The 15,239-nt window shown below is 37.7% G+C and overlaps 1 protein-coding gene across 1 annotated transcript; it reads left to right on the top strand.

Annotated features, from left to right (window-relative positions):
- The first annotated feature begins 10,847 nt into the window (after window positions 1–10,847).
- On the top strand, window positions 10,848–11,804 carry LOC118999687 (olfactory receptor 1044). The gene has a single exon (XM_037064387.1). It carries the CDS (start codon window positions 10,848–10,850, stop codon window positions 11,802–11,804), a length of 957 nt encoding a protein of 318 aa, XP_036920282.1.
- The last annotated feature ends 3,435 nt before the right edge of the window (window positions 11,805–15,239 follow it).

Below are 15,239 nucleotides of genomic sequence, written 5' to 3'. Positions count from 1 at the left end.
AATAGAAAAAAAACAAAGCATACTGTCTTGGAATGGAATTTTCAAATCTGACTGAGTTAATATTTTTCATTTTTGGCAAATGAGAAGATTTTTATACTAGGAACTGTAAACACAATGCCAGCTGGCATTGGGCCCCTCTTGACAGGTCTTCATACTATGGTTAACTCTGGTTTATCATAGCCTCCTGATAAACAAGCTGACTTTGCATTGGCAAACTCAAGATCAGTGAGTTAAGTGGTCATCTGCTGAAATGACATCAGTACTTTGAAAAATCTGTAAACAATGATTGAAGATAACATAGATTGAAGATAACATACAACCCAAGGTTAATTGCATTTTCATTCCTGTCTATTTTGTCTCTTTTATGAGCTTGTGTTCAAAGAGAGTATTTTGCATGGACTCTGTGCTAAAACAATGTTTCGTTCAAGTGTACCCACTCAGCAAATGTGTGATTCCTTACATCTTAGTATTCCCCTTATTGTCCAAATAGGCATTTTTTAAAAAATTTAAATACATACACTACCCCAACCATGCTTGCTTCAATCTACCCTCACATACCAAGTAAACAATGTGAAGAATTAAACCAGTAAATTAACAGGGTTTCTTTTTTTTTTAATCTCTGACTCATGCATTTTATTTCTCCCTTTTTAATATACTGAAATTTATTTTATTAAGAGTTGATCTTAAGTGTTCTTGCCCAACACACACACAAAAAGAGGAACAATGTGAGGTAATGGATGTGGTAATTAGCTTAATTATTGTAATCATTTCCCAATATATACATATATCAAAATATTATGATGTACACTTGAAATATATACAATTTTATTGCTCAATTATAACATCAATAATGCTTGCTATTTTAATTTTTAAAAATAAAAATGAAATAAAACAAAGTAAACAAACTAAAAGAAATATAAAATTGTGTTCTTCAATCATATCAGTTTTGTTTACCATGTTATCTTCAGATTTTGTTCTTGAGCATATTTATTATTATGAGTAAGTTTTATTTTCTAGAGCAACATTTTATACTATACTGCACAACCTTGGTCATGTATCCCTCTCCAAAACTCTATTATTTCCATTACTTTTCACAATTGACAAGTTAAATAATATTAATAGCATTCCCTAGTAGCACCCAAATAAAAAAGGGCTTTTAAAAAAATGTAACACACACAAGGCCTAAACCTAGAAGAATAAAAACCAAACTGTTAATGGCAGTTAGCTCTGGGGAGCAGAGTGGGAATGGTTGGGAGAGGGGAATAGTGGAGGTGAGGGAGGACATTTACTTTGTAGTCCACATTCTTCTAGCTTGTTTGCATTTGTATCATGAGAATGTTTTTATTGTGTAATTTTAAAAAAGCAATCAAAATGTATTTTTAAAGATTTTATTTATTTATCTTTAGAGGGGAAAGGAAGGAGAGAAAGAGAGAAATATCAATGTATGGTTGCTTCTTGTGAGTTCCCTGCTGGGAACTGGCCTGCAACCCAGGCATGTGCCCTGACTGGGAATCGAACCGCGATCGTCTGGTTCGCAGGCCCGCACTCAATCCACTGAGCTACACCAGCCAGGGCTCAAAATGTATTTTTTAAAGAAGTTAACTGCATTGTATGAAGAAACTAACTAATATAAAATTCAGTAAAGTTGCAGGGTACAAAGAAAATACAAGTCAGTTGCATTTTTATAAACTAACAATGAACAATCTGAAAACTAATTTTATTAGTTTAAAAAAACTAGTTTTTTAGTTATTAGTCTATTAGTTTATTGTTTAAAAACAATTTTATTTTTAATAGCATCAAAAAGAATGAAATATCTGAGAATATACTTAACCAAGGAGGCGGAAGACTTATACATTAAAAACTATACAATATTGCTGAAGGAAATTAAAGAAGAAACAAACAAATGTTCATTAATTGCAAGATTTATTCTTAAAATGTGCACAGTACCCACAGCAATCTATGGATTAGATGTAATCTCTGTCACCATCTCAATGATATTTTTTTGGAAGTAGAAAAATCTATTTGAAAGTTCATATGAATTTCAAGAAACCCTAAATTGCAAAAACAAATGTGAAAAAGAACAAAGTTAGAGGTCTCAGCTCCTGATTTCAAAACTTACAAAAGGCATAGTGATCAAAAAGGTATGATACTAGCATAAAGAAAGACATAGAGACCAGTGAGATAGAATACAGGACCCAGAAATAAACCTTAATGTATATGGTCAAATGATTTCAACAAGGATGCCAAGACAGTAGAGGAAAAGACGGTATTTTCAGCATGGATGCTGGGGAAACTGGATTTCCACCTGGAAAAGAATTAAAAGAATGAACTACAAATATGCTTGGGAGATATAGGGGTTGCAGGAAAATAGCAGAACAATAAATATGCTTGAAAATAATTTGCATGTAAATCTAGTCGAAAATGAGATATTTCAGGATTTCTCACTTTTGACAAAATTCACAAAATTGAATGACATTAAGATTATTTTGTACCAAATATTACATGACTGACTGATCCAAGACTTAGATATGCATGCATTTAGATAAGTATCCATGGTAACAGTGGAACTCAAGTTCTGCATTCATACTCTCTGTGTGTACAAAGGGGCCAGGCTTGAAAAATTGGGAAATAGCAAGCAAATAAAATTCTGTTATTTAGAAAAAAAAAAAGAAAAGTAACACATCATGTTCCCTGAAACTTTCTTACTGGAGAATTCATCATCAACATCCTTCTTAGTCAAAAACCATTAACTGTTTTAATTTTTAATGTCAGCAAACAATTGTGAAGTTCGGATCAATCACTTTGTATTTGGTTCAGCCTTTGGTTGATGGAAACTTTGTCATTTGTATATTTTTAATTTTTGCAACCATATAAAAATATACACTGTAATAAGTACTCTTGTGCTGACAATATAGTATTGTCTTGTTTTTTAAGATTTTATTTATTTATTGTTAGAGGGAAAGGGAAGGAGAGAGGGAGAGAAATATCAATGTGATATTTCTGATGTCTGAGAGCCGAGGGAGGGCAACAACGACAACCCTATGAGAGAACTAGTCACTGGCATCCTCTCTAACCAGCAGGGTGCAGATTGGAAAACACCAGGAGAGATCGGTTTGCCTGTAGTGGCAGAGAGAGCAGTGGGCATTGGGAAGCAAACCAGAGAACTCTGATAACCCGTGGAGTCAGGCTGTGTTTGCCAGTTTGGGGAAATGAAGGGCCCTGGCATTCCCAGTAGCCTGAGCCGGCGCTCCCACAGTCTCGGGGAGCTTTGGGATACTGTCAGTGCCCCTGGAAGAGCACCAGTCACCAGCTCCCTCCCTACCCAGCCGGGCGCAGGCTGAGAAGCACCGGGAGTCAGGCTGAAGTTGCTGGCTTGGAGGTCTGGGAGTCCCATGCATTCCCGGTGGTGTGCATTCCCCATACCGGGGGACTCCAGCCGGCACCCCCGGGAGCTGCTCGCAACTGACAGGGCCCCTGGGGAAGCGCCAATCGCCAGATCCATCCCTACCCATCTGGGCTCAGACTGAGAAGCACCTGGAGTCAGGCTGTGGTTGCCAACTTGGAAGAATTGTGAGTTGCCCAGTGTGTGCAGCCACAGCACTGGGAAAGGTCCAAGCCCAAGCCTGCGAGACTGGGAAAGCCTGGCTGGGAGTGAGTGCGTGCCCTCACGCCAGGCCAGAGCTGGGAAGCCTGGGGAAAAACCTGCTCTCAGTGGGGCATGGGAGATCGGCACCATTTTGGATCTTGGGAGGGCACTGGCAAGACCAGCTAAGTTCACTGAGAGGAGAGAAAGGCCACGCTAATAGCCCCTCAGGCTGCTGCAGCTAGGGAGACCAGAAGAAAAGGGTTGACCAGCTGGAAGCCAACAAGAGGAGTAGGTGGAAGTGGAGAACACCAAGATACCTGCAGGAGACTGCACCACTGAATCTCACAGCCATCTTACCACAGAAGTTCACACCATAAACCCAGGAACCCAGAACAGATCACTTTAAGAAGCTGAAGCCAACAAGAAGAGCAACACAAACAATGGGAAGACAAAGAAACAATCCCCAAATGAAAGAAAAGGAAGAAGTCTCGGAAAGAACGTTAGATGAAATGGAGGCAAGCCAACTATCAGATATTGAATTCAAAGCACTAGTTATCAGGAAATTCAAAGAGCTTACAACGAGCTATCAGAAACTACAGGGGAGCTACAGTGAGCTCTCTGCAAACTACACCAACATGAAAAAGGAAATAGAAACCCTTAGTAAAGGCCAAGAGGAAATAAAGAATACAATTTCTGAACTGAAGAACACAGTAGAGGGTATGAAGAATAGAATCGATATGGCGGAAGATCGCATAAGTGAGATAGAAGACAGGATAGAAAGAATCTCCCAGACAGACCAAATAATGGAAAAGAGAATCAGAAAAAATGAGGAGAATTTAAGAGAAATGCAAGACAACATGAAACGTAATAATATCCGAATAATAGGAATACCAGAAGGAGAGGAAGAAGAACAAGGGATAGAAAACCTCCTTGAAAGAGTAATAATGGAAAATTTTCCTAAGTTGAGGAGAGAGAAAGTCACACGGATTCAGGAATCGCAGAGAGTCCCAATCAGGTGGACCCCAAAGAGGCCTACTGCAAGACACATCATCATTAAAATGGCAAACCTCCAAGACAAAGAGAGAATCCTAAAGGCAGAAAGGGAGAAAAAGGAAGTAACATACAAGGGGGTCCCAATAAGGTTGGCTACTGACTTCTCAATGGAAACATTCCAAGCAAGAAGAGAATGGCAGGAAATGTTCCAAGTAATAAGAAACAGAGGCCTACAACCAAGGCTATTGTACCCAGCAAGGCTCTCAATCAAGACAGAAGGCCAAACAAAGAGCTTCCAAGACAAAAGAAGTCTAAAAGAATACGCCTCCACCAAACCAGCTCTACAAGAATTACTAAAAGGACTGCTTTAGGAAAGGAAGGAAAAGAGAGAGATAGAGAGGAACGCAGGTACACAAATGGCAATGAATAAGTACCTTTCAATAATAACCTTAAACATAAATGGATTAAATGCACCAATTAAAAGACATAGAATAGCTGAATGGATAAGAAAGCAGGACCCACACATATGCTGCCTACAAGAGACCCACCGCAGGTCAAAAGACCATCACAGACTAAAAGTGAAAGGATGGAAACAAATTTTCCAAGCAAATGGACAAGAAAAAAAAGCCGGGGTAGCAATTCTCAACAGCAGCCTGGTGGTTACTGGGGGGAGGGATTATAAGGAGACTAAATGGTAATGGAAAAAAACAACAAAGATTAATTTTAAAAAATTTAAGTGCACATTGCTAAACAAAAGAAACCAGACTAAAAAGACTACATTATTTATATGACATGCAACAGGCAGAACTAAAAAGATGGTAAACAGATCTTTAATAATACTTCTATGAAAAAAAATGAATTCTGAAAGTGATGTGTTATATGAAATTTGATGTCATTTGTATTGAAATAGTATTCACCTACAGATTTTGGGATCCCAGGATTGCATTTTTTTATTGTTGTCATAATCATTTCCTAAGCATAAAAAAATCTCTAATTTACCAGTAAGATAAGAGTTTTCCCTTAATTACATGTAAGTTCAAAGAGCTTGTCCAGAGATGTGACTAATGTTTCTAAGACTTTTTTATTGTTTTCTGTTTTTAATATTGTACTATATACCATGATCAAGCATCCAATACCTAATCATAGCATTTTATTACAAGGCACAAGCAGAATAGACATTTAGCTAATTGTACCAGATATGTCTCTCAGGTGGAAAGACTAGGCGAGGGGGGATAGAAAATGGTGTATTATTAAAGAGTTATCATCTGGAATATAGAGTTTAAACATATATATTCTTACCTTGACCATTACTTATACAATTAATCTAGGTTGTGATTTCTAAGCATTTTCTACATTTTCTCTTTTAATCAAAGTGTTCTGTTCATATACCATGAAAAAGAATGTAAGATTCTATCCCTCTCTTCTTCAGATTATAACCAGTTTTACAATGAAAGATTCATTTAAATGAGAAGTAAGGACAAGTGTCTGTTCAAGTCCTTTGCCCATTTTTAATTGGGTTGCTTGTCTTCTTAGAGTGGAGCTTTGTGAGATCTTTGTATATTTTGGCGATTAAACCTTTGTCTGATGTATCATTGGAAAATATGTTTTCCCATACACTTGGTTCTCTTTTTATCTTCATACTGTTTTCTTTAGCCATGCAGAAGCTTTTTATTTTGATGAGATCCAATTTGTTTATTCTTTTCTTTATGTCCCTTGCTCTAGGGGACATATCAGTAAAAATGATGCTGCATGAAATATCTGAGATTTTCCTGCCAATGCTTTCCTCTAGGGCTTTAATGGTGTCACAGCTTATATTTAAGTCTTTTATCCATCGTGAATTTATTTTGGTGTATGGTGTAAGCTGGTACTCAAGTTTCATTTTTTTGCATGTAGCTGTCCAGTTCTCCCAACACCATTTGTTAAAGAGGCTATTTTTACTCCATTTTATGTTACTGCCCCCTTAGTCAAATATTAGTTGCACTCTTCGGTTTATTTCTGGGCTCTCTGTTCTGTTCCATTGGTCTATTTGAGTGTTTTTATACTAGTACCAGACACTTCCCCAGGGAGGACATACAGAGGATCCAGAGGCACATGGAAAGATGCTCAATATTGCTAGCTATCAGAGAAATGAAAATTAAAACCACAATGAGATACCACTTTACACTGGTGAGAGTGGCCATCATAAACAAAGCAACAAACAACAAATGTTGGACAAGTTGTGGGGAAAAGGAGACCCTAGTTCACTGTTGGTGGGATTGCAGACTGGTACAACCATTATGAAAAACAGTGTGGAATTTTCTAAGAAGACTAAAAATGAATATGCCTTTTGATCCAGCAATTCCACTGTTAGGAGTATATCCTGAGAACCCCGAAAAAACAATCCAAAAGAACCTATGTACCCCAATGTTCATAGAAGCCCAATTTACAATGGCCAAGAGTTGGAAGCAACCTAGGTGCCCATCGGTAAATGAATGAACCAAAAAACTATGATACGTATACACAATGGAATTCTATGCTGCAGAAAGGAAGAAGGAGCTACTACCCTTTGCAACAGCATGGATGGAACTGGAAAGCATTATGCCGAGTGAAATAAGCCAGGCGGTGAAAGACAAATACCATATGATCTCAATTTCAACAGGAACATAACCAACAAAACAAACAAGCAAGCAGAATATAACCAAAGACACTGAAATACAGAACAGGCTGACAGGGACCAGAGGGGAGAGGGAGGGAATTTCAGAGAAAAAGGGGAAGGATTCATAGGAACAAGTATAAAGGACACAGGACAAAAACTAAGGCAGAGAGGGGCGAATGGGAGGGAGGTGAGAAACACTAGGGTGGGCAGTGGGCTGGGATGGAAATAATAGACAGAAAACTGTACTTGAACAATAATTAAATTTTAAAAGTAAGGACAAATTTTAAATTCATAATCAGTATATAAAATCCACCCATTTTCCCAATGCACTAATTTGACAATATATTTCTTATTTGTCATCTAGTTTGGAGTGACTAGGCTGCCAGTTAATGTACAAAACTTTTACCAAATGTCCAGTGCACAGTGTATGGAGGGGCATTCCTGCAGAAATTGGATACACATTTCACAGAAAGCTACCTGTCAAAATTTTCTAAATTCTTATCTGCTTTTAAAAGCACAATCTGAAGACTGACACTGATAATCTACAACAAAAATTATTTTAAAAAATAATCATGAGATTTAAGAGTTAGGAGAATCCTAGAGCAATAGTGATACTCCAGGCACAGCTGCAGATACAAAGTTCTACAAAAGTTCTTCCTAATAGGGAATTAGGTGAATAAACCTTCAGCCTCCTTGGCATCCCAGTGGAGCCAGGACTGTACTTTTCCTGATGACTTTGCTTGCATCATGCTTTGAGGTAAGATCCTTTGGGACAGAGACATAGACAAAACCATGGACTCATCTGCTAACCAGATCCATTATGAGGAGAAACAGGAGCACCCTCTCTCCAGGTAGGTGAGTGAGTATATTTTTAAATGGTGGCTTTCACTCACAGATCTGAAATAACATTGCTATGGTACCTGAAGATGAAAATTTTGAAATTAAAGATTAAATACGATGGATGGGAAAAAGCAAGTTTGAAGCACATTTTGCAAGTTAAAAATAAAAAGTGTTTTTTCTAATTTTATATTTGTCTTGATGAAAGTATCATCTAGGTTTAAAACTGAAGGACTGAAAGTGAAGAGATAATCTACTCAAATCACTTTTTTACATATGTAGCTAAGTTGAGTTTCAATACATCCTAGTGATTTTCCCAAGGTCAGGTAATTAGTCAGAACCTGGTCTAGAAGTAAGGTTGAATAAACATTATTGTATTCATATATTTAGGATTTATAGAAATTACACATGTACTGAATTCCATTTTTTGCATGTTCTCTATTTGAAAACTTCTCTGCTTTAATTATTTCCCCATTGTTTTCAATAATGTTTTCCCAGGGAAACATTATCTCTAGCACCTCTCCTTAAAGTCTCCAAGTCACAGGGCCTCCTCTCATACATTCCCTCTGTATCCAGCACTTAACTCCATCCGATTATTAGAGCTCACTATTCTCAACCTGTTTGATTGCTATCTTTTCCTCCTTGCACTGTAAGCTTCTGGGTGGCTGAACTCTGATCATTATTTGTTGTCACCTCAAAACCCAGAAAGATATTTAATACATAAGAAATAGTCAATCAAAATTTTTTAAAAATATTTTGTCTTTGTTGTGTTCTTTCCATTACCATTTAGTTCCCTTATACCCTGTTAGCCCAGTAATCATCACACTGTTGTCCATGTCCATGAGTGTCTCTTCTTTCTTGCTTACTCCTTCTAGCCCCACCACCCCCCACTAGCTGTCATTCTGCTCTCCTCTATGAGTCTGTCCCCATTTTTATTTAATGCATACAAGATTGCAAATTCGACATCGACTTATGTTGCTCATATATATTATCTATAAATGTATATGAAGCTAAATACATACATGTGTACTTGGATTACAGAAAATGAAAATTCCAGTTTAGAATCTATAAGGAAGTTTGGAAAAAGCAGGCATATGATTGACCAAATCATAAACTGTGTCAAGCCATGCTTTCTAGACTGATAGTAGCTAGAGTTTTTACTCAGGATTAGTGGCAACTGTGTTAGACAAAGGCTATCAATGTGTTCCTATGGATATTTTCCAAAGCAAAGAATATGACCTAAGAAAGAAGAGAAAAACATATATAGTATAATTATCGTGATATCTATCTTAAATTAATCTTTTATTCTATATTACCTAATATTTAGAAGGGACTACAATAGTAAGTAAGTAAATAACTAAGTAAATGAATAAATAAAGCAGCATGACCCTCGATCATAAAGTCTTTAACATCTACCCAGGGAAGCGGTATGGAAACAGGTGGTTGTTACAAATGTGAAAAGAAATATAAGGGAAGTACATCTACAGTGATTCCAGAACACAAATATAAGCTATGGTAACTCAACATGGGAAGTAGTTCTTTAAAGAAGAATTGATATTTCAACAGGCCTTAAAAGATAAACAGAATTTTCCCTTCAACTATTTTTTTTCATAGGGAAAGGGACTAGGAATGACGAGGACAAAATCAGAGAAGCATAGAAGGGGATGTTGTTATCAACAAATGGAGACCAGTTACATTAAGTTTACCAATGGAAGTCCACTAATGTTAGAAGAGTGGAATGGAGTTGGAGTTATACAATTGCTCAGGGACAAGACTATGAAAAGTCACACATGCCTCCAAATGCAATTCATGCTTTATTTATTACAAATCTAAATGGTTAGTGTGTATCGATGTCAGAGATTTTTGTTTTGGAAGTAGAAAAGACAAATGAGAGAAAAACACATGAGAAAAAATATAGGAAATTTGCATAAAGCTTTCTTTCTTTCCCATTTAGTCCATAGTCTGCTTTTTCAGGACTCTATCTTCAGACTCTAGTGTCTGGAAATTAACAGTTTTAAATCATATTACTGAATAAGGAAGTGAGTCATTTGAAATAGGCTCCTAAGGAGGCAGCAATTAGGCATAAACAAGACAAATGTTAAGGACAGAACCTGCAGGTCAAGTGGGGCATCTCTCCTACAGCTATTTATAAGTAAATCCCTTATTTACTTGTATCTGTGGAAACATTGGTGGTGTTCTGTGGATAAAGTGTAGCTTTTGAAACTGTGGAGCTACTAGTAGACAATGAATTCATTTTTTTAAGAATCTAGTTGAGTATTATTTGACATAAATACAATACAACAGAGCAGAACGTAGTAGAGCACGAGAGAGCATACAGAATAAGCGTTCCTGACAGCATTAGGACGATGTGGAATTGTGTCTGCACAGATACAATGGTGTCTGGCAAAATGATGCCACTGCAGATTTGCCTTCCTTTATGCTATCTATGTTAACATATTTCAGTAAAACAACAGCTTACGCATTTTAACAAGGCAGCTTATAGTTTTACATACCTCACTGAATAAGGCCTTTGAATCAAAGTCAAGGCAATGCAGACTGTTCTAAAGCAGCCACCTTTGCATCCACAATGGGTGTGGGAGAAGAGAAGTGTGCCTAACCCACACATATCTCTGTCTGCTCTCCACCCTGTTCCCAGAATACCAGTCTGATACCACTCTCTGCTAGGAACAAAATCTCTACAAGGTGTTAAAATATAAAAACAAGACGCACGGGAATGGCCACTTGAATTTCCCTTCTTTCTCTACTTCCTCATGTAGGTAGATACCTTGAAGAGATATGATGCAGATCAACTGCACCCAAGTTAAGGAGTTTATTCTCACGGGCCTCACAAACCAAAAGGAGTTGAAGATGCCTCTCTTTGTGGTTTTTTTAACTATCTACCTCTTCACAGCAGTAGGCAACCTGGGTTTAATCATAGTCATAAGAACAGATGCAAGACTCAACACACCAATGTATTTCTTCCTTAGCAACCTGGCTTTTGTTGATTTTTGTTATACGTCGGTCATTACACCCAAAATGCTTGGGAACTTCTTGTACAAACAAAATATTATTTCATTCTATGAATGTGCTATTCAATTAGGCTGTTTCCTCACTTTCATGGTATCTGAGTGTTTGCTACTTGCTTCCATGGCCTATGACCGGTATGTGGCCATTTGTAACCCCCTCCTCTACATGGTTGTAATGTCCCCAGGGATCTGCATTCAGCTTGTGGCTGTCCCCTATAGCTATAGCTTCCTAACGGCACTATTTCATACCATCCTCACCTTTCGTCTCTCCTATTGCCACTCTAATGTCATCAATCATTTCTACTGTGATGACATGCCCCTCCTCAGGCTAACTTGCTCAGACACTCATTCCAAACAGCTATGGATCTTCGCCTGTGCTAGTATTACATTCATTTCCTCTGTTCTAATTGTCTTTGTCTCCTATGTGTATATTATCTCTGCCATCCTGAGGATCCGCTCTGCTGAGGGCAGGCGCAAGGCTTTCTCCACATGTGGCTCCCACATGCTGGCAGTCACCACATTCTATGGGACCCTGATCTTTATGTACTTACAGCCAAGCTCTAACCATTCCCTTGACACAGATAAGATGGCCTCTGTCTTCTACACAGTCATCATTCCTATGCTGAACCCCTTGATCTACAGCCTTCGGAACACGGAAGTAAAAAACGCCCTGAAGAAAGTCACCCTCGGTAGAAAGAAACCAGGCTTCTGTGTTCCTGAAGTTTAAAAAATGGTTTGACTGTACAGAAGTGTCTTGTCCTTCATGATCTGTTTTTTCTTCTAGTAATCAAACTAGCAGAGTGTCTTATTCTCAGTTGGTTCTCAATAAAGATTTGTTCTCTGAAAAATGAACTCATTCTCCAAATTCTTTGTAAGCCAGTTTGGCTTAAAATAATGATTAATGTGTATCATGTATCACAAGAATCTACATTGTTTATTGCTCAAGTAAAAAAATTGCATATTAAAGTTTCATGATCTCATCTGTTAGTTACATAACTAGTTGCTGGCCAAGAATAGACAAAGTGTAGGCTCTCAGAACACCAAGTTTAGGCTTTTAAGAGTATTTAAATAATATATTTATGAATGCTTTAATAACATATTTCAAATTAAACACCAGAGACCACTGTAAACTAATGGCGTCAACCAGGAGTGATTCTTCCCCCAGGGGACACTGGGCAATGTCTGCAAACAGTATTGATTTTCACCATGACAAAGCGTAAAAAGGACAACTTTTGCTATCTCAAGGATTGAGGCCTGGGTGCTGCTGCTTAACCTACTGGGCACAGGAAAACCTCTCACACAAAGACATATCCAGCCCAAAACAGTTGTAGTGCTAAGGTTGAGAATGTCTGCCCGAAACAATTGTTTCCTAAAAATTATTGGGGCAATAATTTCTTTCTAGAGGAGAAGCTGTACCTGTACTGTTCCTCAGGACCAGAGACAACGTTCATTGGTCCCCAGCCTGCCATTGGGATCCCTGTGGGTTGTGCACTGTAATTTTTCTGATGATCTTACTTGCATCAAACTCTTAAGTGTGATCCCTGGAGATAGAGTCTCTGACAAAACCTAGTAGTTGTTGCTGCTGAAACCCATTTGGAGAAGAAGTAGGAATGCCAATTACACAGGTAGATTCAGAGACTGTATTTCAAAGTTGGGATCAACTTAAGCATTTTTCAAAAAAAATGATTAGAATAGAATGATTTTAATAGAACATTTTAAGGCATGTTTTCTGGAAATGGTGTAAGAGTGTTCTTTCCAATGTTATTTCTGTATATATAATATTACATAAAATATAGCTCTTATTAGTTTGAAATGAAAGTGAGACTTGAGTTCTCCAAGATAGAATCTATTATACTGTTTGAATAAGTTAGGTAATAAATTCACTAGACTATAATCTATACCAAAGCTCTTCTTATTTTTGCAAAAGATAATTATTTTATCTATAATGAAAAGGGAAAATATTGAAATCAAGTCATTGATATGTCCCTTAATACACTGAACATAAGTAAAGGACATTAATTATGAGTAAGGGGAATTAATATTAAAAGATTATTATAAAAATTAATCTTTAACTCTCCATTACCAAGGATCTACAAGGGGCTATATTAGGAAATGTGTGAAAAGTCATGACTTGTACCCATGAAGTCTCCATTCTATCAAGAGAAGAAATGTGGAGCCCTGGCTGGCATAGCTCAGTGGATTGAGCGCGGGCCTGCGAACCAGACGATCGCCGTTCAATTCCCAGTCAGGGCACATGCCTGGGTTGCAGGCTGGTTCCTTGCAGGCTAACTACCAGCAGGGGACGCACAAAAGGCAACCATACATTGATGTTTCTCTCCCTCTCTCCTTCCCCTCTAAAGATAAATAAATAAATAAAATCTTTAAAAAAAAAGAATGATACATTAAAAAAAAGAGAGAGAGAAGAAATGTGGAAACAGTTGGCTGCTATAAGTGTGAAATTTTGTGGAAATGAGTTATGTGTAAAACATTTCTTGAGCACAAACAGGAAAACTGTTAGATATCACAGATCAGAGCCTGTGATATCTAATTAGAAATGAAGGAGGTTTTTATAGGAGAGGTGGGATTTCGGTGGGCCTTGAAGGATCATTAGTTTTCCCTTCAACTCTCATTCTCCATATACCTGGTAGAGATGAGAATAGAAACAAGCATTTGTGAAAGTAGGGAAACTGATAAGGGCATGTAGTAATTAGAGACTGTACAACAATTGTTCTGATTAGATTACTGAATGTTGGTTGTGGCAGAAGAGAAGAGATATGAGTATAATTTAAATACAAAAATTATATTTAATATTTTATAATTTTTTAATAAATATCTGGGTTGGATGGTAAAAAGATGTATGCAATGTGCCTTCTAGTTATTTGCACACATGTGCCTCGAGATCAGGGGGGATGATTCACTGAAGGACTTAGAGATGCTGAGCAAGGAAGCCTCTCCCATTGTCTTGGGACTTGAAAACCAAACCCTCAGTTAAGCAGTTACTTGTTTGTTTCTAAATGAATTTTTAAATATATTTTATTGACTATGCCATTGCAGTTGTTCTAATTCCCCCCTTCCTTCCCCTCTACCCTGCATACCCCTCCCCCATTATTCCCCCCTTTAATTTATATCCATGTGTCTCAAGTTCTTTAGATTTTATATTTCCCCTACTATTCTTGCCCTCCCCCTGTCTATTTTCTACCTACTGTCTATGCCACTGATTTTCTGTACCTTTCCCCCCTCTCTCCTCCTATCACTCCCCTGTTGCTAACCCTCCATGTGTTCTTCATTTCTATGGTTCCGCTCCTGATCTAGCTGTCCTCCTAGTTTGCTTTTGTTTTAGGTGTGGTTGTTAATAACTGTGAGTTTGCTGTCCTTTCACTGTTCATATTTTCATCTTCTTTTTCTTACATAAGTCCCTTTAACATTTCATATAATAAAGGTTTGGTGATGATGAACTCCTTGAATTTGATCTTATCTGAGAAGCATTTTATCTGCCCTTCCATCCTAAATGAAAGCTTTGCTGGATAGAGCAATCTTGGATATAGGTCCTTGCCTTTCATGACTTGGAATACTTCTTTCCAGCCCCTTCTTGCCTGTAAGTTCTCTTTTGAGAAATCAGCTGACAGTCTGATGGGCACTCCTTTGTAGGTGACTGTCCCTTTATCTCTTACTGCTTCTAGAATTCTCTCCTTCATTTTAATCTTGGGTAATGTAACTATGATGTACTTGGTGTGTTCCTGCTCGGGTCCAACTTCTTTGGGACTCTCTGAGCTTCCTGGACTTCCTGGAAGTGTATTCCCTTTGCCAGACTGGGAAAATTCTCCTTTATTATTTGTTAAAGTAAGTTTTCCACTTGTTGCTCTTCCTCTTCCCCTTCTGGTACCCCTATAATTCAGATGTTGGAATGTTTAAAGATGTCCTGGAGGTTCCTAAGCCTCACCTCATTTTTTTGAATTCTTGTTTTTTTGCATTTTTCTGTTTGTTCATTTTTTTCATTCTTCTGGTCCACTCCCTTGATTTGAGTCCCAGTTTCCTTTCCATCACTATTGGTTTCCTGTGCATTTCCCTCCATTTCAATTAGTTTAGCCTTCATTTGTTCCTCTAATTTGGGACTAAAATCAACCAGTTCTGTGAGCATCCTGATCACCAGTATTTTGAACTG

The sequence above is a fragment of the Sturnira hondurensis genome, unplaced genomic scaffold (assembly GCF_014824575.4).
Source record: "Sturnira hondurensis isolate 20B ecotype Veracruz unplaced genomic scaffold, ASM1482457v3 Scaffold0015056, whole genome shotgun sequence".
NCBI lineage: Eukaryota > Metazoa > Chordata > Mammalia > Chiroptera > Phyllostomidae > Sturnira > Sturnira hondurensis.
This window is presented reverse-complemented; position numbering and strand designations above follow the sequence as displayed.